General features: G+C 39.7%; 1 protein-coding gene across 4 annotated transcripts; it reads left to right on the forward strand.

Annotated features, from left to right (window-relative positions):
• EXTL2 (exostosin like glycosyltransferase 2) lies at positions 1 to 26,683 on the forward strand. Of its 4 annotated transcripts, XM_023547420.2 has the most exons (6): positions 1 to 1,144; positions 4,019 to 4,097; positions 19,850 to 19,913; positions 20,058 to 20,277; positions 20,886 to 20,956; positions 23,496 to 26,683. In XM_023547420.2, exons 2-6 carry the CDS (start codon positions 4,093 to 4,095, stop codon positions 23,982 to 23,984), a joined length of 849 nt encoding a protein of 282 aa, XP_023403188.1. In that variant the 5' UTR covers positions 1 to 1,144; positions 4,019 to 4,092; the 3' UTR covers positions 23,985 to 26,683. The 4 variants fall into 4 exon arrangements, with proteins under 4 accessions (XP_023403188.1, XP_064138556.1, XP_010587811.1 ...); XM_064282486.1 differs by lacking the exon at positions 4,019 to 4,097 and having other exon boundaries at positions 2 to 1,144; XM_010589509.3 differs by having other exon boundaries at positions 3 to 1,144; positions 19,850 to 20,277; positions 23,496 to 26,682.
• The last annotated feature ends 1,091 nt before the right edge of the window (positions 26,684 to 27,774 follow it).

Consider the following 27,774-nt stretch of genomic DNA (forward strand, 5'->3'; position numbering starts at 1 on the left):
GGGCTGCGGTGGTGCGGCTGGGAGGGTCTGAGACGTTGACCTGGGGGCCTGAGGTAGGAGCTCCGCCACCTGGGGTCCTGAAGAAAATCCGAAGTGGCGGACCTGTAGACTGGGCTGGCCGGGAGGTTGAGACCCCGCTCACGCCCATCCCGACTGTCTACCACCAGTGTTTCCGGATGCACTAGCGTCCCGCGCGTGTCCTGTCGCCATCCCCCCGCCCGTCCCTCCATTGGCATTAAATTCCGTTGCATTAGGTGGCAATGCTTAAGAATCCAGGCGGCGACGTGTTCTTTTGCTGTGCCAGTCCGCAGGAAGTGCACGTGATGGCTTTGGACACCAAACCCTAATCACTCCACTCCGTTCCTGAGAGCAGCGCCTGACCCTGGCCTGCCACGCAGGAGGCAATCAGTAAATGTCTTTTGAAAGAAAAGGATATTAAGTGTGTTTAGAAGATGCCCGTTAAAGAAAGCTCCAATGAGACCGTTTTGAGTTAAGGTTTGGTTAGTGCATTGCATCTCCCGCAATCTCAATCCGCAGAAACTCCGGAATTCATACATGGCCCTTTCGCTTCCAGGTCATTCCCCGGGGCAGCAGTGGCGGCTGTAATTCTTGTCAGAGCCTTACTGTCGATTACAGGGAGAAGCAGCCTTTTAGGTGAGACACCCGGCGTGCAGAGTGCAGGGAGACGAGCCCGGCGGGCCTCTCCCGGACACCTAGGGGCGTTGGAAACATTCCTTCGGGCGCCTTTCTGGGGAATTGTTTGGGTAAGGTCCTGTGTTCCGTCACGTGAATGATTAAAAGTTGTTACCTAGGGGAAGAAATAGGGAAAAGAAGGCTGTCTTCCGAAGGTGGACGAGAAACTACAAAACCGAGCTTCTCGGGAACTGCCTTATAGTGTAACAGGAAGTGGAGCGTCAGCGAAGGGATGGGGCGGTGACTCGGGGACTGTCCCCCTGCTCCAGGCGCTCACTTTGCAGGCGGCGCTTCTTCCAGGTTATCAATCCACCAAATGAGACACGGTAGCTGTACGCTGCTTCGTTTAGAAAAAGCAGAAATGAGCAAGCGAGCCGCCCCTTCCTTTTTAGGATAACCAAGCTGCAAGCAAGTAAATCGACGAGCCCCACTGCATTCCTCTGCACTCGAGGTAGGAGAGCAAAATGCTCTCGTGTTACAAAATTTTTGCAGGGGAGGATATTTTCCGTGGTTAAGGAAGTTTGTGTGTGTGGCGGGGGAAGGGGCCGGTGGAGAATGTTAGTAATTCGAAGATTTTACTTTTGAAAATATAGAGTACTATTCTGCAGTTTTTTTTGTTCTTTAAATGTTCATGTTAAATAAAATTGTTGTGAGGAGAGATGGCTAGGTTCCAGAAATTAAGTTCTGGAAAGAATATTTTGTCTCTGCCTCTCTTGGTGTATATCTCATTATTTTAATTTGAACATAGAAATATTTTCGATTAGTAGCATTTACTTGTATTCTTAGGAAGCTTTTATAATATCTGTAGACTGAATTTTACTCTGCTGCATTGATGGGGGAACGTTAATTGGTTGCAAAGTGGGTAGCTTAAGAGAAATCTTTTCCTGGTATTGCGTTTTTCTCTGAAACTGCTTTATTTCATTATGATGTAACTAATGCTAATGGGGGAGAAGGAGATATATAGAGATAATCAAATTTTAGCAAATGATCTTCGGCATTCTCTTAACTCATCAAGGTCAGCTGCATTTGGAGCCTGTATATTTTATCCTGTGTAGCTGTGAATTAGAAATTGTTCAGGTGATTTATGGAGAAACAAAACCCTGCATTAACCTTCTTCCACATCATTTTGAAATAAGTTGAAGAAATTGAAGTTTAATTTCTGTTGTATTGGTTTCCTGGGACTCCCAGCTTAATCTCCCACCCCCGCAAAAATATACCAAAAAAAAAAACCCAGTGCTGTGGAGTGGATACCGACTCATAGTGACCCTATAGGACAGAGTAGAACTGCCCCATAGAGTTTCTAAGGAGCGCCTGGTGGATTTGAACTGCCGACCCTTTGGTTAGCAGCGGTAGCACTTAACCACTACACCACCAGGGTTTCCCACAAAGATATAAGATAGATAATTCTTACGAGGACCTTTCCTTTGAAAAAGTAACAATGCCATTTCGCAGCCTTCACATCTCTGGAAGACCAACTTCAATACTAAAGACATTTTATTTCCGGTATAAAGTATAGATGAACACTATTTGAATCAAAAAGTTCAATAAATGGAAAATGTTTGGCTGTGCCTCACTTAGTTATTTTGTAGTAATATTTATGCCATGTATGTTATCCCATATATGTTGTCATATCAAAGTTAGTTTCATTCATTCCACAGTCATTTAATGAATGTCTACTATGTGCCAGGCTCTGTACTGGGCACAAAATCAGATAAGTCAAAGTTCTTTCCCTGGAGGAACTTGATGGAGAGAAGATGATTTGAGGAAAGGGACATAGTGACAGGCAAATCAGTCCAGGATTCTAGAACTGTGTGATGTTAAAAGCGCACACCGGGATGCCCAGGGAGCAGAGAGGAGGGGTGTCAATTACTCAGTGACTCTTTCTAAATAAACTAAGCCATTCCTTTTGCCCATTCAATAGCTTGTATCATGGAAGAAGATGAATTTGGACAATCAAAAATGATTCATCAGCTCTATTTAGATGGTCATTACAGATGCAGTATTTGAAAGTCTCATTAGAATTCCGTGTTCCTTCAGATAAGAGTAAATAGGTTTAATATTATAAAATAAATAGAAACCGAAACCCACTGCTGTTAAGTAGATTCTGACTAATAGCAAGTCTATAGGACAAAGTAGAACTGCCCCATAAGATTCCCAAGGAGCGCCTGGTGGATTCCAACTGCCGACCTTTTGATCAGCAGCCATAGCTCTTAATCACTACACCACCAGGGTTTCCATAAAACATAGTACTGAAAAATCTTAAACTAATAAATGGATTTCTACACTGAACTTTCCATTATTTGCTCATAATTAGGCTAGTGTGTATACTATGTGAGAAAAAAAAAAAAAAAAAACAGCTACTCAGAGATGTGGTTTAGGACTGTGAGGCATGAAAGCAGAGAAAATTGAGGGAGGGGCAGGAGCTCATCTCCAGCCATAGTTCTTCTCCTCCTGGGCAATAGTCAGCAAAGAATAAGAAGGATGCCATCTGTCGTTCCTCAGTAATCAGTGCTAGCATGTATCTGCAGCACTATTTTAGATCCTGTGTTTTTTGATTCTTCAAATTGAATGCCCTGTTTCCAATGCTGTAAATCTTTAGGGAAGCAGACTGCCACATCTTTCTCCCACAGAGCGGCTGGTAGGTTCGAGCCACCAACATTTCGGTTAGCAGCCGAGTGCTTTCACCACCCAGCAGAGCTCCTTTATCTACTATTTCATTTCCTTTTTTCATTAAAGGTTCACAGGAGCCCTGGTGGCACAACGGTTAAAGCTCTTGGCTGCTGACCAAAAGGTCAGCGGTTCGAACCCACCAGCCGCTCCACGGGAGAAGGATGTGGAAGTCTGCTTCCTTAAAGATTACAGCCTTGGAAACACTATGAGGCAGTTCTACTCTGTCCTATTGGATCGCTGTGAGTCAGAATCAACTCGATGGCAACGGGTTTGCTAATAGTAGATAAAACTACTGTTACATACAAATCTGGAAATTGAATGCAAATCCAAGTTGCTAACACAATCAGAGGTTTTTCTCTATGAAATATATGCTCGGGCTTCAAATGCATTAACATATCAGATAGTTGGAATGATGTGAGTTTATTCTGCTTCTGGAGCCTCAAGAGAAAGATAAAAATATAGCAGTGTTAGCAGCAGCCTCACAGGAAAACATTATTTACCTCGGTACCTAAATTTATTTCTTAGAACGCAGAATAGCAAATTCTAAGTTCTAAAAATCCAAGCCTGTGGATAATGGTGTTAAAACGTTGTTATTTTCTTTTTTTCTACTTATTGACAAAAACATCACAGAAAACTCTTTGATTTTCCTTAATAGTGCCAGGAGAGGCTGTTCCTATCAATCACTTGAAGCCATAAGGAAATTTTTTTTTAAAGTTAAAGTTTATCACAATGAGGTAAGTACCAGTATTTCCATCTGAGAAAATTTTTTTTCTTCAGAGGTATTTTTGTTTCCTTTGAAATAAAAGGTCTTACTTGAGCCAGGATTTGTTAGAAAATACTGTAAGGCCTCTTTTAGGTCTGATCCTTTGAAATAATAGTCCAGATTGTAGAATGAAGCCAATATCCCTAAAGATGAAATATCGTCATAGACTCAGACAAAGCTAAAGAGTAGAGACAATGCCTCAGACATTCAAAATACAAAGCATCTCACGTATGACAGCCAGGAGTTTGGTTCTGCCCCCCCCCCCTTCCTGTGCTCAGGAAAAGTTATTTAATATACTCAATCACAGCTATCCCATGCATAAAATGGGGTTGTTGTTGTTGTCATGTGCCATGGAGTCGATTCTGACTCATAGTGACCCTATATTGACAGTAGAACTGCCCCATAGGGTTTCCTAGGCTATAATCTGTACTGCAGCAGATTGCCAGGTTTGGTGGGTTCAAACTACCCACCTTTCAGTTAAAAATCAAGCACTTAACCATGACACCACCAAAACCCCTATGAAATGATGTGGATATGTATTATTCTCTTTTCTCTAAAGAACGTTTAAGCTGTTGTGTAACATAAAGGGGAAAACTTCTGACAACTTGCATTACTGAGCAATCTGAGTTCTGGAGGGCAGGACCTGGGCCTGCCTGATCATCACTGTCCCTAGCACCTGCCAGTGCCAGGCACGTGGTGAGCACCTACAAATATTTCTTGACTGATATCCACCGCGGATACTTTGACCTTCCCTGATAAAGTTAGGGAGCTTATATGAAGTGAGATTTCTACCAATTGGAAGTTTTTAGTATGCATCTATCATAGTTTGTTATCTAAAAGTATTTATGTCGCAATTCATCTGTGTAAAATCCATTCTCTTAGAGAAATGATTTTGGAATAAAATGAGTTTACTGAAGAAAACCAGTATGCAGTAAGACAGAGAGTCTCACAGAATATTCCAGGGATCTGTTGCCTAAACATCATGCCTCCTCTCCATTTTCCTGTATTTTTTTAAAACAGAGGTTGGAATGAAAAGTTCCAGTGTCCTGGCACAGAAGAAGTAATATATTTGCAAATTTTTTACTTGTTTTCTTTTTGACCCATTCCTGCAACTAATTTTGCATGGCACTGTACTAAGCTAAAAACGTTTTTCTTTTTAGGATACATTGACTCCTTGGATCCTTATAAGTCATAGATGTGTCTTTTAGGAAAAAGTCCGTTTTTACACGAGCCCTAACTTATATGCAGCAGATTGGCCATCTCTAAACATCATCATCATCATTTTCATCATGACAATAGCTGCAATGAATTGGTGATTCCAGGAGAAAAGTACAAAACTAAAAAAAAAAAAAAAACATTTACCTAGCATAATTCAAACCTGTATACTTTGAGGGTAGAAAGGGTCTGCCTCATCGCCTGCCTCAGTAACAAATGGGTGGTTTGAAGGGGGTGGGCAGTGCTTTAAAAAGTCTTTGTACATAGTATCTGCATATGTTATTTCCCTTTTAATCAACGGTAATGAAATAAACTCTACTTAGTTGATAGTAGCTGCCTGAAGCAGTATTGAAAAGGAGAGTGATACTTTGCATAGCCAAAAAAAAAAAAAAAAACCATTGCTGTCGAGTCATTTCTGACTTATAACAATAGCAATCCTATATTTTGCGTAGGCTTAAAAAAACCAAGCTAGTTGCCATAGATTCTGACTCATGTGTTCAAGGGTAGAACTGTGCCCCATGGGGTTTTCAAGGGCTGTGATCTTTCGGGAGTAGATTGCCAAGCCTTTCTCCCAAGGCACCTCTGAGTGGATTAAATTACCAACTTTCAGTTAGTAGTTGAGCGCTTAACTGTTTGGGTGAGGACCACCCTTGTACTGGCTTAGGAAGAAAAAAATGCCAGGACTGATGAGCAGCGTTTGCTATGGATAAAGAGGTATGATTAGGAAGAGAAGTCGAGACACAGATACCTAGTATCTGATATCCCTGTTTAAGTGCTGCCCATGTCTGTCAATTCTAACCTGATTTACCTATAAAGAAATGGCTTGCTCTTAGCCTGGCTGTCAACAGAAGGACCTGATCTTTAGTGTAACCAGCATAGAAATTCTTTCTTCACAGTTAACAGTGAAAAAAATGACCTGGTACAGCAGCATCTACCTGTTTAGTGTGATATTGTCATAAATGCAGCTACTTCTCTGTACCTTTTAGCAGTTCTGTTCCAGAGCTGTCTCCAAATGCAAGAGTAGGCCCTGTAAATGACAGGATTTAAACTGGCTACCAAAGATCGTATATATGTAGCCAGTCATGCTGTCAATAGAAAAGAGGGATCACTTTTACTGTAATAATCTGTCCCTAACACGGTTGATCCAGATTTTAGTCATCTAAATAATCAGTACCTATCACTGTACAGTTGATCGTAAACACGGCAAGATCACAAGATGAATCTGTGATATCATGTGTCTTAGTCATCTAGTGCTGCTATAACAGAAATACGACCAGTGGATGGTTTTAATAAAGAGAAGTTTATTTTCTCATAGTGAAGTAGGTTAAAGGTCCAAATTCAGAGTGTCAGCTCCAGGGGAAGGCTTTCTCTCTCTGTTGGCTCTGGAAGAAAGTCTTTCTCGTCAGTATTCCCGTAGACTAGGAGCTTCTCTGCACAGGAACCCCAGGTCTAAAAGATGGCGCTCTCCTCCCGGTGCCTCTTACTTGGTGGTATGAGGTCCCCAACTCTCTGCTTGCTTCCCTTTCCTTTTATCTCTTGCAGGCCACACTCCAGGGAAACTCCCTTTACGCTGGATCAGGGAAGTGACCTGAGTAAAACCCATTGCCGTGGATAGCAACCCTATAAGGACAGAGTAGAACTGCTCCGTAGAGTTTCCGGGGAGTGCCTGGTAGATTCGAACTGCTGACCTAACAGCCCTAGCACTTAACCAAGTAAGGGTGATGTTACAATCCTACCTGAATCCTCTCAACATAAAATTACAATCACAAAATGGAGGACAACCACACAATACTGGGAATCATGGCCTAACCAAGTTGATACACACATTTTGGGGGGACATAATTCAATCCATGGCACCACGTGAACTCTTTTATTATCATTATGTGTATTCTTTTTCCTGCTTTTCTTTTTCTCTGCCTTTCCTACTGTATTAACACAAAATCTAGTATTTTGTATTCAGACATATGAAAAGAGCAGTGGGAGTTAAGAGTATACTTGTAAGAGTAGATGGACCCTTTGGAAGAAAAGTAAGGGGAAATCATTTAGGAAGGAGAGGATAGAATTGGTAGAAGAGAAGAGCTGTATGGCACTTCTGAAATACCAGTGAAAAGACGGAATTTCTTGCCTGTGGGCAAAACCCTAAAGGCAAGCTCTCCCCACAATACTATGTAGCACCTAAAAAGATTTGTGAAGAAAAGTAACCTTTCATGTACTATTTCTGGCATTCTCTATTTTACAGTGAAGTAAATTCTAGTTTATCCTGCATAACTATGTAATGAATAAAAGCTTACCATGGGCAGTAATGAACTGACTTGGACAGCATTTTGACTTAGTTTTTCTTTTTCTGCCAATCATCCTTTAAGCTATAGTTTGTTGTTTTCACTTTCTAAAGCCAAATTAAATTTTATTTCTCAAGTAGGTCAGACTTTTTTTGTCTGCCTGTTTTAATCGTGTATGCTGCCTGCTGGATTAAGTAATACAGCTTCTGGTTATGGCACCTCCTAAAAGTTTAAGGAAGTTCTCAAGGATGATATTAAAAAAAAAATTATCTTCCCCGAAGCCAAACCAACTCATTCTCGAAGAACGCCCGTAGAACCAGTGATGTGCTAAAGCGTCTTAATGCAGGATATTCTTGAAAAGATGTGAAACATCCGAGTTCCGGACCATTTTCTATTTGTCAAGTAGGTCAAACACAGAACTGAAAGTAAAGATGTAGCTTGAGGCTACATTTCATGACTTGCTGTTCTGGTAGCCAGTTGGATGATGACCCAGGTCTTCTTGGGTATTGTCTAGTCTTAACTGGACCTTAATTTGCCTTTAATTTACATTTATTCTCTTAAAGTTTCAGGCATTTCTTATCTACTGTGAAGTTTAAGATAACTTAAAGGTAGATTCCTTCACTCCATTCACCTACAAAGAGTCAGGAGCACTTACTCAAGAAATGGCCCAGGCAGGCACTGTTTGAATTACAAAGGCTGAGGGAAACTGCCCTCAAGGTACATTCAGACTCAAAAAGGAGATAGAGACACAGTCAATAATTGTAGTACGAGGAAAGGAGGTTTGGTAGCACTGTATTCAGAGCTCACAGGAGCATTGAGGGTGCAGTGGTGAGAGAAACATTCAGAGGGGACATGGTGTTTGAAAGAGACTTGGGTGGAAGGCAAGAAGGAGTTTGTCAGGCAGAGAGAGGGAAGGGCTTTTTAGACAGAGATGACGTATGGACCAGCTTGAGGAGTCATGAATCAGCATGCTGTATGTAGTAGGTACCGTTCATAAGACAATCCTTTTGGAATTTGGCACCACAAGCCCCTTTGCCTCAGCTTGACTGATACTATCATCTGCGTGCCATACGCCCGGCCAGAAGCTGCTCTTCCATTGTACTAGCTGTCTCTTCCAGCTCTCTTCTTGCGTGTTTACATAAAGAAAGCCCAGATTCTGAATCAGTCTCTGCATTCCACCTGGGAATGATTTTAGCTCTTGACAACTGAGGGCCCTTATCTGAGCACCTGTATTCTATAATCATCAGTTTTTAGGCAAGTACATACTTTGGAGGATGATCCAATCTGTACAATATAAGGCAAATCTCACAGTGAAGTGGCAGAACAGTTAGCATTCTTTCACCATCTGTGGAAGATGAGAATGACAGCTTCTCATTGTACAAAATCAAGCTGTTCATTGCTTTTCTACCTTATGAGTCACAGGATACAAATAATCTTGGTTCGTGCCGTGCGGTGACAGATTTGTTTTCAGCTTCTCTCTGGGTAATTATTACTTCTTTGATGTGAAGGAACTAGCCCTGAGAAAAGAATTCTGCATTCACTAGGGAGCTTTGGTAGATGATGTAGTAAGTAACTGAACATCAGGTCTTTGAAAATTCACATTGTCTGGTTGACTTAGAGACATGCGTGAGGGAATTTGCAACTGTTACTTTAAAGAGTATGTATTATTTATTTTCTTTCTCTATATCTTATCTCCACATTTAAGAAAATTTCTTAAAATTTCAAATAATGCTCTTCTAAAAGCTGCTTCACTTCTCAGATATTCAAAGATCCTTGACATAATGACTCAGCAGTTCTACTCCTAGGCATATACCCAAGAGAAATGAAAACTTATTTTCATATAAAAGCTTGTACACAAATGATCATAGAGCATTATTTGTAAGAGCCAAAATATGGAAACAACCCAAATGTCCAGCACCTGATGTGTGGATAAACAAAAGTGGTACATCCATACAAAGGATTATTAGTCAACAATAAAAAGAATGATGTATTGATAGGTACTACTACATGGGTACCCTGGTGGCATAGTGGTTAAGTGGTATGGCTGCTAACCACAAAGTTGGCAGTTCTAATCCACCGGGTGCTCCTTGGAAACTTTATGGGGCAGTTCTACTCTGTCCTGTAGGGTCTCTGTGAGCTGGAATCAACTCAGTGGCAGTGGGTTTGGTTTTGATTTTTTTACTACATGGGTGAACCTTGAGAACATCGTGCTAAGTGAATGAAGATCCTCACAAAAGACACATACTGAAATGTCCAGATTAATAAGCAAATACGTAGAGACAGGAAGTAGGTTAGTGGTTCCCTGGGGCTGAGGTGGGACCTTGGCTTGGGGGAAGTGGGAATGGGTCATGATTGCTAATGATGGCAGGGCTTCTTTTTGAAATGTTTTAAATGTTCTAAAATTAGACTGCGGTGATGGTTGCACGGCTCTGTGAATATAGTAAAGCCACTAAACTGTACACTTTAAATGGTGAGTTATATGGTATGTGAAATTTATCTCAATAAAAAAAAATAAAATAAATTTTTTTTTCAATAAAGCTGTTAAAAAAAAAAATCCTTGACATTCCAGGGTATGAATTTTTATGTTATCTTACAGGTACTTTAGTAACAGTCTGTTCTGTTAATTTCTTGACACATCCTTGCAGAATTTACCATAATATAACTGTAAGTCATAGATGGGGCCACTCAGAAGATCTAGGTTCTTGCCCTGGGTCTGCTGCTGGTTAGCTGCTTGCTAACCTTAGCATGACCTTAGGAAAGTCCTTTATCCCTGGACCTTGGGTTCTTTATGAAATGAGAAGGTTGGTTTAGAACGGCTCTGAGTTCCCTTTTAGCTCTCTTAGTTTATGTGTTTGTACAATGAGGCATATAAACATTAGGGCATTTTTATAGACATGGCTGTGTCCCTCATCGTTTGAGCGTAACAAATAGCAGTGGGGTTTTCAGAGGCCACCTGGCTCCAAGTCCTCGCCAACATATTCAAGTATGGCTTTATAGGCAACTTATGGAGAGCCAGGAGCCTTGGTGGTACAGTGGTTAAGCATTCAGCTGCTAACTGAAAGGCTGACGGTTCGAACCCCCCAGTGGGTTCGCAAGAGGAAAAACCTGGCAGTCTGCTTCCGTAAAGATTATAGTGTAGGAAACCCTATGGGGTAGTTCTCCCGTGTCATACACGGTTGCTATGACTGGGAATTGACTCAGTGGCAGACCACAACATATGTAGAGCAGGATTTCTCAACCCCGGCATTACTGGCATTTTAGACCAGACAATTCTTTGCTCTGGGGCCCTGTTCTGAGCCTTTAGGATGTTAAGCAGCATCCCTGACATCTACCCACTAGATAGTAATAGCTTCCCCACCTTCCAACCCCAAGTCATGACAATCAAAAATGTCTCTAGACCTTGCCATATGTCCTCTGGAGAGGTAAATCACACCTATTTGAAAACCCCTGATGTAGAGGATGCTGGGATAACACTGTCAAAATAAGTAAAATGATGTGTTCTGAACCTGTGAAGAGCTAACAAGTTAACATAGATGCAAAAAAAAAAAAAAAAAAAAAAAATTATCAGGGGAATCTTTGACTTTTCAGATAGAGAATTTTTGTTTTGTTTTGCTAACATTTACTGTGTTTATCAAAGTTATATTTAATCTGCCGTAGTCATGGCAATGGGAGAAGGGCAGGGAAGGGAATAGATTAAAAGCTGTCAGATCCTTCCTGGAACGAGGTAGAATGTCAGTGTATATATACACAGATATAATTTTAAAAGAGGAAAAAAAAAAACCTAAGAGGAAGGTTTAGGAATTGAAGGCAAGAGAGCTGACAGGTGCCTAGTGAGTCATATATTTACTTCTTGATTCTTTCCAAGTACGAGGTTATCCAGATGTCTTTCTCATATCCCCAGCTGAAAGCTCAAAGCCATGAATTTCATGATAGAATCTTTCTCTAGAAACAGAACAGAAGGCAGCTATAAACTGAAATCCAAATAGCCCTGAAGTCATCATCGCAGTCGCCGCTTGACTTTGCAAGCTGGGCTGAAGCTGTTTCTAATGGGCCTGCGACAGAGTCCCGGGCTTCAGCTCTTCTCCAAGCCCAGATGTGCCACTTACACTGCAGCCTCTGAAAGCCTTGCTCTCCTTGCATTTCCATACAGACTGAAAAATTGACACCATTTTATTGGGCTGCATTATTTACTAAATACCCATGAAATATTTGCACTTGTGTGTTTCTAAAGATATGAATTATTCCTATTTCCTGAAACCTTTTTGTTACAGGTATAATAGGAGATTAGAAACAATCCAAAGAGGAAATTTCTCTGATGGGTACAGGAGATAAACTCCTCCTCGAAAGTATAGATAAATGTATGTGCAGTCACGAGCATCTGTGAAAATATGTATTTATAGTAGGCTATCATAATTAACCTTCATTACTTTTTCTAGACTGAAGCTGCCAGATAGCAAGTTATTGGTATCGGCTTTAGAGATGAGAAACACTTCTATATAAGTTTTTCAATATGCTGTTCCTACTCAGCTGCGGTAAATGAACATAAAGATCTTAATCAGGATATACTTTAATGCAGTTGTCAAAATGATTCTTTACTCTGAGAGCTTATAACTGGTGGTTTTCATGCAGAGCTGAAAAGATGTTTTATGAGACCTGCTTTTAATTCAGTATGAAAAGAATTTTCAGTGCCTTTGATCCCAAAATATTAATTGAGAATGGTTTGTCTTTGGTTGACAATATTAACAGTATGTGTTGTTCTAGTAAGAGGGTGCATAAAATGAAAACACTGTACTCTAGAGCCTTAAGTTACAGTCCTTGAAAAATAATCCTGGTAAAGCTGAGATTACTTCAAAAGTAATTTGTCATATTCATATCATAGAGTGAGACCACAAGGGAAGGAGAAACACAAAATTGCTTTTCCTAACAGAACAGGCTGCGAGAAAGTCCAGGAGGGAATATCCTTTCAGGGACAGCTCTCTGAAAAGGTTACTGCAAAGGTTGCATTATTTTCGGATCTGGGCTGTTGACAAGTGAGAGCTGAATGACAATGATCTTGTCCTTGTCCTTGCTGAGTAAACTCTTTGCTCGCGCACGCGTGTCTCAGTACACTGCCTCATCATGGAGTCGATTTTGTAGACCTCTGCCTCCCTCACCATCCTCATTCTTCATTCTTGTAAACATCAGAGAATACTGTTAAAGGCATATCCTGTATGGACTCTCTCTGTCTTTGCTAAACTGTACAGAGAGAAAATTGTTTTGGAAATGACAAAACACGCCATAAAACATGAAATAAGGTCACAGAAATGCGATTATGACTTTAACCCAGCCACTTCCAAATCTCTTCAGTGAAAAGCAACAGGTTAATTGGACATCATTTTGAAAGTAAAGGAGGTTTAGTTTAGAACCAAATATTCTGTTAGGCGGAAGAATTTAGACCACAGTATTAGGATTGCTTATGGAATGATGGCCTAGCTGCAAATACGGAACTTCAACCACAAGGTGTGAATCAAGAGTTTGTATATCTCTAGGTATGGATACAAAAGGTGTATTGTCCCACAGGAGATGGAGAACCAAATATAAAATATACAGAGGCAGTGTTGTATGAAGCACAGTGACAGTGGCTCAGTACAGTTAGCGTACCACAACTATACTTGTCTAAACCAAGGGAATGAGAATGATGATAACGCAGCTGTTATAGGGGCTTGAAATAGCAGTAGAGAAGTAAATAGAAAAACATTTAACTGTTGTGCTAAACGGCAATCTAAAACAATACTTCAGTGGTAGAGAAAGCATTTTAAGTGTTTCTTGAATATTTTCAGGTGAGTTCTACATATATTTTTGAGCACTTGGCTATGAGGAATATCAGGATGATTAAAATATTGTTCTTGCCCTCAAGGCACTCACAATCTGCTGTTTTCTGTTACGTAGTTTGATAAATGATATACTTAATACATTATATCTGTTAAATAATCCTTTTATTGTTGTTAGATGCCATCGAGTTGGTTCCAACTCATAGTGAGTCTATAGGACAGAGTAGAACTGCCCCATAGGGTTTCCAAGGAGCGGCTGGTGGATTTGAACTGCTGACCCTTTGGTTAGCAGCCAAGCTCTTAACCGTTTCACCACCAGGGCTCCAGAGGCAGCCTAGTAGGTGGGAAAAAAAACCTCATGTTTGAATTATAATTCAATCAATAGCTAGTCATGATCTCTTAGACAAGTTGCTTTGAACCTTACTCTCATTATCTTTAAAATAAAGATTATCATCATTGTTGCTGTGGTATATAAGTAAAAGACCTTGCACAATTCCTGACACAGGCACAGGTTTGGCCCTCAGTAAATGATTTTCATACACACACATACATCTGTATGTATGTCATTGTATTAAATTTTGCATATTCTGTTTAAAGAATGGCAATATTAATGACAGCCATCTGAAAATAAGCAAGAGTCCTGCAGGCAGGGCACAGAGAAATGATGTCGGGAAAGAAGGAACTGAGCATGTCTGAGTTGGAGCAATGTGCAAGTATGACTGGTTGGGTCTGTCAGTCGTAAAGCTGAGATAAGAAGGCCCAGGCCTTAGGTATCAGCCAGTCATTTCCTCTTGGTGCTGCATGACCCTGATGAGCTTCCTCACAAATTTCTGCCCTTGTACACAAGGAAACCCAGGTGAGAGAGTCTGGATGGTGAACAATCACACACCTTATATATATGTCCTACGGGTTGCTATGAGTCAGAATCGACTCAACGGCACTAGGGTTTGGTTTTCACCTATGTGAGTTAGTGAGAAATTTTTTCCAGCTTTATCACATTTCTCTGCACTAAACAATAAATGAGAGTATCTGTTGTTCATACAACCTGAGAAGGAAATTTTATCAAACTCTAGTAAGAGAGGATTAATAATCGGAACCTGGGATGTATGAAGTATGAATCTAGGAAAATTGGAGGTCATCGAAAATGAAATAGAATGCATAAACATTGATATCCTAGGCATTAGTGAGCTGAAATGGACTGGTATTGGCCATTTTGAGTAGGGCAATCATATAGTCTACTATCCTGGGAATGACAACTTGAAGAGGAATGGTGTTGCACTCATCGTCAAAAAGAACATTTCAAGATCTATCCTGAAGTACAATGCTGTCAGTGATAGGATAATATCCATACACCTACAAGGAAGACCAGTTAATACGACTATTATTCAAATTTACACACCAACCACTAGGGCCAAAGAGGAAGAAATAGAAGATTTTTATCAGCTGCCGCAGTCTGAAATTGATCAAACATGCAATCAGGATGCATTGATAATTACTGGCGATTGGAATGCAAAAGTTGGAAACAAAGAAAGATCGGTAGTTGGAAAATACGACCTTGGTGATAGAAACAATGCTGGAGATGGAATGATAGAATTTTGCAAGACTAATGACTTCTTCATTGCAAATACCTTCTTTCACCAACATAAACAGCGGCTATACACATGGACCTCACCAGATGGAACACACAGAAATCAAATTGACTACATCTATGGAAAGAGACGATGGAAAAGCTCAATATTATCAGTCAGGACAAGGCCAGGGACTGACTGTGGAACAGACCATCAATTACTCATATGCAAGTTCAAGCTGAAACTGAAGAAAATCAAAACAAGTCCACGAAAGCCAAAATATGACCTTGAGTATATCCCACCTGAATTTAGAGGCCATCTCAAGAATAAATTCGAAGCACTGAAGAGTAGTGACTGAAGACCAGACGAGTTGTGGCATGACACCAAAGACATCATCCATGAGGAAAGCAAGAGGTCATTGAAAAGACAGGAAAGAAAGAAAAGACCAAGATGGATGTCAGAGGAGACTCTGAAACTTGCTCTGGAGCCTCAAGCAGCTAAAGCAAAAGGAAGAATTGATGAAGTAAAAGAACTGAATAGAAGATTTCAAAGGGTGGCTTGAGAAGACAAAGTAAAGTATTATGATGACATGTGCAAAGAGCTGGAGATGGAAAACCAAAAGGGAAGAACATGCTTGGCGTTTCTCAAGCTGAAAGAACTGAAGAAAAAATTCAAGCCTCGAGTTGCAGTAGTGAAGGATTCTATGCGGGAAAATATTAAACAACGCAGGAAGCATCAAAAGAAGATGGAAGAAATACACAGAGTCATTATACCAAAAAGAATTAGTCGATATTCAACCATTTCAAGAGGTGGCATATGATCAGGAACCAATGGTACTGAAGGAAAAAGTCCAAGCTGCTCTGAAGGCATTGGCGAAAAACAAGGCTTCAAGAATTGATGGAATATCAATTGAGATGTTTCAACAAACAGATGCAGCGCTGGAGGTGCTCGCTCGTCTTTGCCAAGAAATATGGAAGACAGCTTCCTGGCCAACTGACTGGAAGACATCCATATTTATGCCTATTCCCAAGAAAGGTGATCCAACTGAATATCGAAATTATAGAACAATATCATTAATATCCCATGCAAGCAAAATTTTGCTTAAGATCATTAAAAAATGGCAGCAGCAGTACATTGACAGGGAACTGCCAGAAATTCAGTCTGGTTTCAGAAGAGGACGTGGAACCAGGGATATCATTGCTGATATCAGATGGATCCTGGCTGAAAGCAGAGAATACCAGGAGGATGTTTACCTGTGTTTTATTGACCATGCAAAGGCATTCGACTGTGTGGATTATAACAAATTATGGATAACATTGCAAAGAATGGGAATTCCAGAACGCTGAATTGTGCTCATGAGGAGCCTTTACGTAGATCAAGAGGCAGTTGTTCGGACAGAACAAGGGGATACTGATTGGTTTAAAGTCAGGAAAGGTGTGCATCAGGGTTGTATTCTTTCACCATACCTATTCAATCTGTATGCTGAGCAAATAATACGAGAAGCTGGACTATATGAAGAAGAATGGGGCATCAGGATTGGAGGAAGACTTATTAACAACCTGCATCATGCAGATGACACAACCTTGCTTGCTGAAGGTGAAGAGGACTTGAAGCACTTACTAATGAAGATCAAAGACCACAGCCTTCAGTATGGATTGCACCTCAACATAAAGAAAACAAAAATCCTCACAACCGGACCAATGAGCAACATCATGATAAACAGGGAAAAGACTGAAGTTGTCAAGGATTTTGCTTTACTTGGATCCAGAATCAACAGCCATGGAAGCAGCAGTCAAGAAATCAAAAGATGCATTGCATTGGGTAAATGTGCTGCAAAGGACCTCTTTAAAGTGTTGAAGACCAAAGATGTCACCTTGAAGACGAAGGCGCACCTGACCCAAGCCATGGTATTTTCAATCACATCATATGCATGTGGAAACTGGACAATGAATAAGGAAGACTGAAGAAGAATTGATGCCTTTGAATTGTGATGTTGGCAAAGAATATTGAATATACCATGGACTGCCAAAAGAATGAACAAAATCTGTCTTGGAAGAAGTACAACCAGAATGCTCCTTAGAAGCAAGGATGGCGAGACTGCTCTTACATACTTTGGACATGTTGACAGGAGGGATCAGTCCCTGGAGAAGGACATCATGCTTGGCAGAGTACAGGGTCAGCGGAAAAGAAGAAGACCCTCAGGGAGGTGGATTGACACAGTGGCTGCAACAATGAGCTCAAGCATAACAGCGATTGTAAGGATGGCTCAGGACCAGGCAGTGTTTCGTTCTGTTGTGCATAGGGTCGCTATGAGTCGGAACCGACTTCACAGCACCTAGCAACAACCTAACAGTAAGAGTGGAGAGACTACAGTTCAGTTAAAGTCGTCATGAATAATATCTCATTGTTTCTAAGAGATCTTTTATTCCTTAGTGTATTTTTAAAGTGTTGTTTAGAAATTCTTGGTTGATTTTTTTTTATTTCTGGTCTTTTCAAAAGTAAATTTCTTTGAACACTTCTTTTTCCTCGTTTCTAGCTTTTGTTCTTGAGTAGTAGAATAGAGCCAGGATATGCAAAAATTGAGATGAGAACTCAATTGCATGAAACACAAAAAGGAGACATATCTAAAAGGCTTATGGAGATTTGTGTAGGAGCAAGTAAAATCTGGACTCAGAAGCAGAAATAGCAGAAGAATAAAAAAACGGAAACAATTGAAAGCCAGCAAAGCTACAGAAGGAGGCAGCAAAAGTGAAGATGAGCCTAGGCTCCATAAAGCAGTCTGTGAGATTTCACCTTCCCTCACATGTATAATTGAGAGTTTTGATTATACAAAATTTTTTGACCAATGAATATCCAGGCTACAGCCATCAGTTATTTGTTCACCTACTATTTTGTGGCCAACTCTGGAGATGTAAGGAAGATCCTTTAGGTATAGTGAGGAAGACAGGACAGTAAATAGTTGATATAATAGCTTGTGATCTGTATAGTGAGAAAGGTTCATTCAGCTCAACCTGGATTTGTATCCATACAATGCATGCCCAGGGCCCGTCATGCTGAATAGCATAGGATCTAGGGTGTCTTAGTCATCTAGTGCTGCTATAACAGAAATACCACAAGTGAATGGCTTTAACAAGGAGAAATTTATTTCCTCACAGTAAAATAGGCTATAAGTCCAAACTCAGGGTGTCAGCTCCAGGGGAAGGCTTTCTTTCTCTGTCAGCCTTCTCATCAGTTTTCCCCCAGACTAGCAGCTTCTCCGTGCAGGGACCCTGGGCCCAAAAAAGGCACTCTGCTCCTGGCACTGCTTTCTTGGTGGTATGAGGTCCCCATATCTCTCTGGTCACTTCTGTCTCTTGCATCTCAAGAGAGATTGGCTTAAGACACTATCTAGTAGATCTCATCAATGTAACTGCTGCTAATCCATCTTATTACATCCTAGTGATAGGATTCACAACACATAGGGAAATCGCATCAGATGACAAAATGGTAGGTAGTCATACAATACCAGGAATCATGGCCCAGCCAAGCTGACAGATATTTTGGAGAGACACAATTCAATCCATGATATGGGGACAGATGTTTCTGGATGTACATCTTAGCTCTATTACTTAAGTTGTTTAGTAATCTTGGAAAAATTATTTAACCTCTGTGAGCATCTGAACTATTAAACGAGAATAATAATAGCAAAAGATAGATTGTGTCACTCACCTAAGCAAAACCTCCAGTGGCATCCCCCATCTAACATAGAATAAAATCCATACTACTAACAAGGCCCCAAATAATCTGGCCTTTGCTTATCCTGTCACTCTGATTTATTCTTTTCATAAGCACTTATCAGTATCCCAGATTACCTTTTGAATTTATTTATGTTATCTGTCTCTCTCTATCCTCTGCTACTTACAGCGGAGATCTTGCCTATTTCATTCATTTCTGTATTCACAGAACCTACCACAGTGCCTGGCACAAAGTAAGTGCTCAGTAACTATTTGTCTAATTTATTGAGTGAATAAGTACGTTGGTTAAGAACTCGACTGCTGACCAAAAGGTTGGCAGTTCGAATCCACCAGCTGCTCCTTGGAAACCCTATGAGGTAGTTCTGCTCTGTCCTATGGGGTCCCTATGAGTTGGAATCAACTCCATGGCAACGTGTTCGGTTTTTGGTTACGGCATGTGAAAGGAGCCCTGGTGGCACAATGGTTAAGCACCTGGCTGCTAACCAAAAGGTTGGCAGTTCAAATCCACCAGTGGCTCCAGGGGAGAAAAGACCTGACGATCTGCTCCCATAAAGATTATAGCCTAGGAAACTCTATGGGGCGGTTCTACTCTGTCATATAGGGTCACTATGAGTAGGAATCAACTCGATGGCACACAACTACATGGCATGCGAAGCACCTGATAAGTAATAAAACATCTATAATTGTTTGCAGCTGCTGTTACTGTTGTTATTATCTGCTTCACATATTAGGGTTCAGCATATGATTTCATTTGGGAAAAAAGTTTACTAACTTTTCATTTTAGAAAAGAAGTAAAACTAAAAGATTAGTGTACTACTAAAGGAAACACATTCCCGTTTGGAAAAATCATCTCAGTTCCAAAGTTTTAGTAATAAAGTAAGGGCATGTTTTAAAATGTACTGCTTGATTGTTTCTGTTCGATGTGTATGAGATCTTTTGTCTGCAGTTGCAGAACAAGCCTATCTCTCTGGCCAGCCATCTATCAGAGAGGAAGGGAGAGCTGAATTTGAATCAATTAAATAAGATTGACCTCTCTCCTCACTAAAAACACAAGACCAAAAACATGCTGACTAGTGAAATGATAATGTTCTGTCTTTTATTTTCATTCCTGCTATAGGTGTTGCCACATCTGCAAACTTCCTGGGAGAGTGATGGGGATCCGAGTGCTTCGTTTCTCTTTGGTAGTTATCCTTGTGTTGTTACTGGTAGCTGGTGCTTTGACGGCTTTACTCCCTAATATCAAAGAAGACAAGATGCTCGCATTGCGTAGGGAGATAAAATTCCAGGGCAAGTCCACCACAGATTCCTTTACTCTTATCATGCAGACATACAACAGAACGGATCTCTTGTTGCGACTTTTAAATCACTATCAGGCAATACCACATCTGCACAAAGTGATTGTTGTGTGGAACAACGTTGGGGAGAAGGGACCAGACGAGTTATGGAATTCTCTAGGGCCTCACCCTGTCCCTGTCATCTTCAAACTACAGACAGCAAACAGAATGAGAAATCGACTCCAGGTCTTCCCTGAACTGGAAACCAGTGGTGAGTCGCAGCTGGGTTCTCAGCCTGCAGGGTGGCAGATGAACAGAGTTGGGGGTAAGGTTGCTGATTTCTGGCCCCCTACTTGTCTTAACTATCTGGAGAAAGTAGGGGAAGTTAATCATAAGAAAGCACTTTGAAATGCTTAAGGATAATTTCCAAGATGTCAAGAAGCAGTTTCCTGGGGAGGAAATCACATGCATCTTGCAATAATGACAAAGGTTAATATCGTAGAAAAAGATACACTATAATTACATATTACTACATTGCAGAAGGTGGGAAAATGCCAGTGAGCTTATGCTGAATGTATTTTCTGTCACTGCCCTTTTCACGTCATTCACAGCAGTTTCCGGAGGTCGTAATTTGCTTAAAAGAATCTTGGTGTTATTTATTTATAGTTTCATTAGTTCCTAGGATGATGGATGATAACTACCTGATAATTCCCCCCTCAGGAAGTTATAAAATCAATTATAATTTCAGCAAAGACTTTTCTGCTAGAAAAACCTCTTCAAGAATACGTTTCTAATGATTTATATAATAACACCATTGTATCTTACTAATTTTGTTTTCATTTCCAAACTTCAATTTAAGTTTTTTCCCTCTCATTTCAGCGGTGTTAATGGTAGACGATGACACGCTCATTAGTGCCCAGGACCTTGTTTTTGCTTTCTCTGTCTGGCAGGTAATGTTGCTATATCCTTTATAAAACCATCTGTATAAAATCTTACAGAGTGCTTAAACAGGACAGCGTGGTTTAATGTGGGGGGTAACTAAAACGTCATAGAACACGTCTATCTCAAAGATAGATGGATTTGTCATAGAGTAATTAAGATTTCCGGTGCTGAAAGTCAAACTTGTTATGACATCTTTTACCTCTATTTGATTTATATTTTGGTGTATTAGGCAGAAGAGCTAGAACTACCTTCCAGAGAACAATGAAGAAATGATCTGTGTAGCAAAGGCTAGGATGCAGAGATAATTTTTTCACAAGGCCGCAGACATGGATGTCAAATGAGATATGTATCTCTGTACTTACATTGGAAACCCTGGTGGCATAGTGGTTAAGTGCTATGGCTCCTAACCAAAAGGTTGGCACTTTGAATCCACCAGGCACTCCTTGGAAACCCTATGGGGCAATTCTACTCTGTCCCAAAGGGTCACTATGAGTTGGAATTGAGTTGATGGCAATGGGTTCGGGTACTCATATTGTATATAACTTTTTAAAAGAAAGCATTTATTATATTCACAAAATTTAAACCTGGTTCTGCAATCACTGTTTAAAAATTCTGCTGTGAAAATTCTTCCTGCACCATTGTAGTGGCAGGTTTTTATCTTCTGAATCCTAGCCGGGATAAGCAGGCCTCGTTTGCTTACTGTTCTATGAAAACTCTCTGCTATTGAATATGGCTCCGTAATCGATGGCTGTTACAAGTTATACCTGGAACCAGAGCTGCATACAAATACCCTGAAGCCTTCTCAAATAATTAAACACTGTGTTTCCTAATAAATGGTCTAATTTATAGCACCTCTACTTAATTAGCTACTTGGGATAAAACAGCATGAGATATTAAAAGTAAGTGACCACAGCATTCTGCAAATATCAGCATTTTAAAAACTTTAGTTGTTAACTTTGTGCCTGGTGCCCTGATCAACAAATTGGTTTTTTTCCATGTCAGCAGTTTTTCAGGCCTTCTAAATAAAACCTTCTTAGGCAAAAAGTTCTGAAGTAATACTCCAGCTGAAAGATTTTGATTTAAGGTAAAAATTCAATTTACCCACAATGTAAGAGGGAGAAAAATACAAGACCGTGGTTCATTAGAACAATCCAAATAGGCCGTAATCAAAGGTGACTGAATAAGATTTTAGGTTTTATTCATAAAAATATAAAGAGCAATTTTAATCCATTGCCCGAGTATTTTCTGACTCTTGAAATTCAGTCCAGTCACTACTCCCCAGTGCCCCACATACTGTAATTATTTGGTTTATATAGGATTGGAATAGACTGCCCAGATGTCTGTGCTTTTGCACTTGACCCATTATCTTCATTTTTAGTGCTTTCCCTTTTTCTTCCTTCCCTCCTCTTGTTGTTAGTTGCCGTGAAGTCGATTCTGACTCATGGCGACCTCATGTGTGCAGAGTAGAACTGTTCCATAGGGATTTCAAGACTGTGACCTTTTGGAAGCAGATCACCGGGCCTGTCTTCTGAGGCATCTCTGGATGAGTTCCAGCTGCCAACCCTTCGGTTAACTGTTCGCAACACCTGGCTATCTTCCCTCCTCTAGCCACCTAAATTCTCCTCATCCTCCTAGATCCCATAAATGGTACATCTCCTCTCAAGTCCTTCAGCCTCTATCCCCCATCCTGTGACCTTCTCCTTGGCCTCCCAGCAACCCAGTTGTCATTCTATTCTCAGTGTTCCCGTCAAATTTTACCCAACTGTATTTATAACTTTATTAGAGTATTATAATTCCTTGTACAAATAACTATATCCCTCTCTGGACTGTGAGTTCTTTGAAATGGAATTTGGCCCAGCCCAATGTTTTTGTGTCTCTTGTTCAGTGTCTGTCCAAGAAATGAGTGAAACTCGAGTTCACATGCTTCATTGTTTTTTGTTTGTTTGCTGATTTTTGTTTTATTTTTAGTCATTCTCACCTTAATGTTAAATGTCTTACTACCATATATTCTTTTTTTTAAACTCTTCTTACAGACCTCTTGCGTTTTTAGCAAGAATATGCCCAAACTGGAAAGGGATGAAAAATTTTTTAAAATCAGTAGTAACTTTCAAGAACATTGAAATCAACATGGAAACACAATAAAATCATGATTTTATATGCTCCTCAGAGACTAAAAGAATTTTTCAAAGCAATCACATTAAATCTTACTATCCCGTACGATAAGTAGCATTCATACAGGCAACTTCTGAAGCAAACTTTGAAGAACTGAGCTCTTAGGTAACTGGAATTTGCTGATACCAGGTAATGTTTGAATTAGGATATACGTGAGGTTAGAAAATTTGGGTTGTGAAGGAATTTGGCCTGTAATCTTAACAGGTCAGAGATTTTTGAAGTTGTTTGGAGTTAGATGACGTGGAAATGTAGAAGCCAGGAATATAATAAAATTGACAAACCAGTTTAATTCTCTTTGTGATAAGTCACTGCCTTCTTCACCATGTCTGCCCTAAAGGAATGCCACACTTAATTGTTCTATTTCCCTCTTTTCAGCAATTTCCTGATCAGATTGTAGGATTTGTTCCTAGAAAGCATGTCTCTACTTCATCAGGTATCTACAGTTACGGAGGTTTTGAACTGCAAACACCAGGGTTTGGAAATGGTGACCAGTACTCTATGGTGCTGATTGGAGCTTCATTCTTCAACAGCAAATACCTTGAGCTCTTTCAGAAGCAACCTGCAGCTGTCCATGCTTTGATAGATGAAACTCAAAACTGTGATGACATCGCCATGAATTTTATCATCTCCAGGCACACTGGGAAGACTTCAGGGGTATTTGTGAAACCTGTAAACATGGGCAGTTTAGAAAAAGAAACCAACGGTGGCTATCCTGGAATGTGGCATCGAGCTGAGCACTTTCTGCAGAGGTCTTACTGTATAAATAAGCTGGTTAAGATCTATGATAGCATGCCCTTAAAATACTCCAACATTATGATTTCTCAGTTTGGTTTTCCATATGCCAACCACAAAAGTAAAATGTGAAAGTCAAATGAACAAAAACAAGCCTCAAAACTACTTGGTATTTAAGTTGCTTCTCTATGTTATATAGTTGTTTTTTTGTTTGTTTTAAAGTAACGTTAGGAACTTTTATCCAATCCAGAAGTCTCTACAAAAGAAAAAAATGTGCAGTGCTTCTAGGATATGAAATTGATATTGACTTCAAAAACCAAGAAGCTGGTGTTACCCAGATAGGTCTTCTGGAAAAGGGTTTTTATCCAGAGATGTAACTTTTTCATCAATGATTTTATTGTTTACATTCTGAGACTGTTCTACAATTTCTTTGACTCCTGGCATTTGCCTTAAGGACCTGCAAGCTGTTTCCAGGATCAGAAATTTGAGAGAGGCATTTCTCAGCATTTTCACTAAAGGGGCTGAGTGTTTTAATTTGAAGCCTGAATGCCTCTTTAGCAAAAGCCTGTAGTGTAGGGAAAAGCCATGTGAAAAGAAAAGAGTTTCAATCTCATATATAAACAGGAGGAAATTCGCGGTTACCAGTGCTTCCCTTGTGGCCATTCCAACCAGTCCTCCAGGATTAACTCAGCCTAGCGTGGTTTTGATGCAAACATTAGTGCTTTTATGTTTATTGATAAATGTGTTGTGTTTGCTTGATTTTTCTGAACATTTACTGCATGGATGACAAAAAATGCAGCCTATGTTTCTTATATGCAGCTAAAGGAGTAAATGTGTTACTAGGTTCAGGTAATACGTTTTGTCCCTGAATCTGACCTTGGGAATGTACATTAATTCTTATATTTTGTATAAAGTATGTGTTGTCTGAGAAATATGTACAAAATAAGTCTTCTGAAAGAATGATTAAGTAGCAAATGACACAAGTATCAAAACCTTTAGTATCAAAAGATATTTATTATTAAAGCATAGATTATCTCTTGGATACTAGAGAGATTGTATGTATTGTACACAAAGTCAACCTTTTGCATTCTAAACTTCACTGTTGGTCTTTTTTTCTCCCCCCAAAAAAGGATCCAAAGCACTGCTCATCATGATGAAATTTCAATTTCATAGATGTAGGAAAAAATAAAAACTGAGTCATAGCAGAGGAATTCTATAAGGTATTTGCCTTAGCTTATTGTTCAGGTTATCTACTCTCTGTTGTGTGAATTAGAGGGTTTCTGTTCCAGTGTCTTCTATTTAGCCCCTGTTGGTGACAAAGAACGTTAAATAAACCACCTTCTTTTTCTCATTTTTACGAAATGCCAGTATATTCTCACAGCATGTTGCAAAGCTATGAAAACTTAAAAAAAAAAATTATGGCTAGTATTCCAACAATGAGGTCTCCATGCAGTGAGTTCAATATATTTTGTTTCTTTACATGGGGGTGTGTATGTGTCCTAATGCAGTCAGAGAAAACCGGTAGAACTTGGAGCCTCACTAAAATCTGTATTGTTCATAAAAAACCCATATGACCCAGCAATTCTACTCCTAGGTATTTAACCAAAAGACTTGAAAGCAGAGACTCAAAAAGAGATTTGTTCACCAATGTTCATTATACCACTATTTACAATAGCTAAAATGTGGAAACAACCTAAATGCCCATCAACAGATGAATGGATAAATAAAATACGGTATGTACATACAATGGAATATTACTCAGCCAATAGGAGAAATAAAGTCTTGATACATGCTACAGTGTGAATGGAGCTTGAAGACATTATACTGAGTGAAATAAGCCAATCACAAAAGGACAAATATTGTACGCCCTAACTTATATACAAAGACAAGAAAAGGCAAATGTATAGAGACCAAAGTTTATTAATGGTTGCCAGGGGCAGGAGGGAGGGGAGAAAGGTGGTTAACAGTGATAGAAAAATCGCATTGATTAATAGTAGGGTTGCACAGCCAATTATTGTAATTACTGTAAATAAATTGTACACCTGTAAAAAAATTGAATTGGCAGAAGTCGTGTGATATATTTACAACAACGACAAAAAAAAGTAGCTGCTGAGCCTGCTTATGTACAACCAAAAACCTTATGGGATTTGGCTCCTTGGTTTCGAGGTTTAGGGTCATGGTTTCATGGGACATCCCAGTTAATTGGCCTAATAACGTGTTTAATGCTTATGTTCTACCTCCTAGTTCGTTGTGTAGCACCAGGGGTCTTAAAAGCTTGCAAATGGCCATCCACGGTAGAGCAGATCATCTCTATTCTGAAGATGACTCTGAAGTCTTCTTTAAACTGAGCAATAGTTTAGCTTAACCGGTAAAAAAGGTCAGCCTTGAGCATTATACTTTTTTAAGAACTATATGGTATCAAACTGACAACAGCAACTCAGAAGATGAGCTAGGAAACTCAGGGGGCAGTGAGTTGATGTTAATGAGGTAGGAACAACTCAGAAAAGGGGGGTAAGAATGGTTGTACAACTGGAGGAATGTAATCAATGTCATAAAACTGTACGTGTAGAAACTGTTGAACTGGTGTATGTTTTGCTGTGTGTATTCTCAACAACAACAAAATAAAATTTAGAAAAAAAGAACTTATACTGTCAATTATCTGCTTTGCTTTGTCCAATCTTAGTGATTTTTTTTTGTGTGTGTGCCTCTTGGGCCACCAGCAGATAAATTAACTGTTACCATCCATGTGTTGTATCTATGTTAATTACGCAAACTCAGGTTTTTGTGGCTGTTGTGTTAACAGATTTCTAAATATTTCAGTATATTGCCCAAATAAGGTAAAGGTGTCAGCTATATGCCCAGTGGGAAAATATTCCTGGATTTTATTTCCCATCTTGTGTTCTTTAACTTGCCTTAAATATCACATAAGTTAGTTATGTTTTCAAATATTGTGGAACAAATATGAAGCCAAAGTGAAATTCAGCCTGTTATAATGACTCTCTTACATGGTGGTGCAAATCCTACTAAAATTGAGATGCCCCTTATTTTGGCTCCAAAAGATCACAGAGAGGAGATGCTCAGGCTTAAAACTGCATAAGAGAAGCAATGAAGCATAATGCTAAGTGCACATTTTGCCTCAGGTACTCAGGCTCAAATCCTTGCTAGACCTCATATTTACGTAACCACTCAGAGCCTCAGTTTTCTGTCTGCAAAATGAAAATATATACGTAGGGGCCTGTTTTAGTGTGAATCCACCAGGCGCTCCTTGGAAACTCTATGGGGCAGTTCTACTCTGTCCTACAGGGTCGCTATGAGTCGGAATTGACTCGGCGACACTGGGTTTTGGTTTAGGAGTCTGTTTTAAGAAATAAAGGAGATAACTTGTATAAATATAGCAGGATGCCTGGCCCATTTTAAATGTTCAATAAACGGGAGCTGTTTTAGTGATAATCCCGTTGATAATAAGTGCAATGTTAATCTTACAACTTAACCACCTAGACAGTAGGCCCCTGAACGTACCAGGTGAGATATTTGAGAAATTGTTTCTTCATAACACTGGACAAGGAACCATGGCAATTTTCATTTAAAACAACAGAATGCTGGTGTATTTTCTAGACTTCAGATACCTTGTTTTCTTATTATTAAAGCGGTACATATTTATTCTAGCAATTTAGGAATATTCAGATCAGTATGAAGAAATTAAAAGCCTACCACCCTATTAACAATGGCCAAACATTTCTGTGTGTATTCCTCCAGACTTTTCTAGGCATAGGTTTCATAGCATGATTTACTTGGTATTTCATCGTATGGATAAGCCACAACATACATAATCATTATTATTTTACCTTTTTTTTTTTTGTTTGATAATAATTGCTTACTATTACAACACTTGGAAAAGTGTTCTTGCTTTGAACAGACAACT

Source organism: Loxodonta africana, chromosome 3, assembly GCF_030014295.1.
Source record: "Loxodonta africana isolate mLoxAfr1 chromosome 3, mLoxAfr1.hap2, whole genome shotgun sequence".
Classification (NCBI taxonomy): domain Eukaryota; kingdom Metazoa; phylum Chordata; class Mammalia; order Proboscidea; family Elephantidae; genus Loxodonta; species Loxodonta africana.

Coding starts and splice junctions, on each gene's coding strand:
- EXTL2 (XM_010589509.3), top strand. Junction 20,278..20,885: donor CCCTGAACTGGAAACCAGTG/GTGAGTCGCAGC, acceptor CTCTCATTTCAG/CGGTGTTAATGGTAGACGAT. Junction 20,957..23,495: donor TTGCTTTCTCTGTCTGGCAG/GTAATGTTGCTA, acceptor CCCTCTTTTCAG/CAATTTCCTGATCAGATTGT.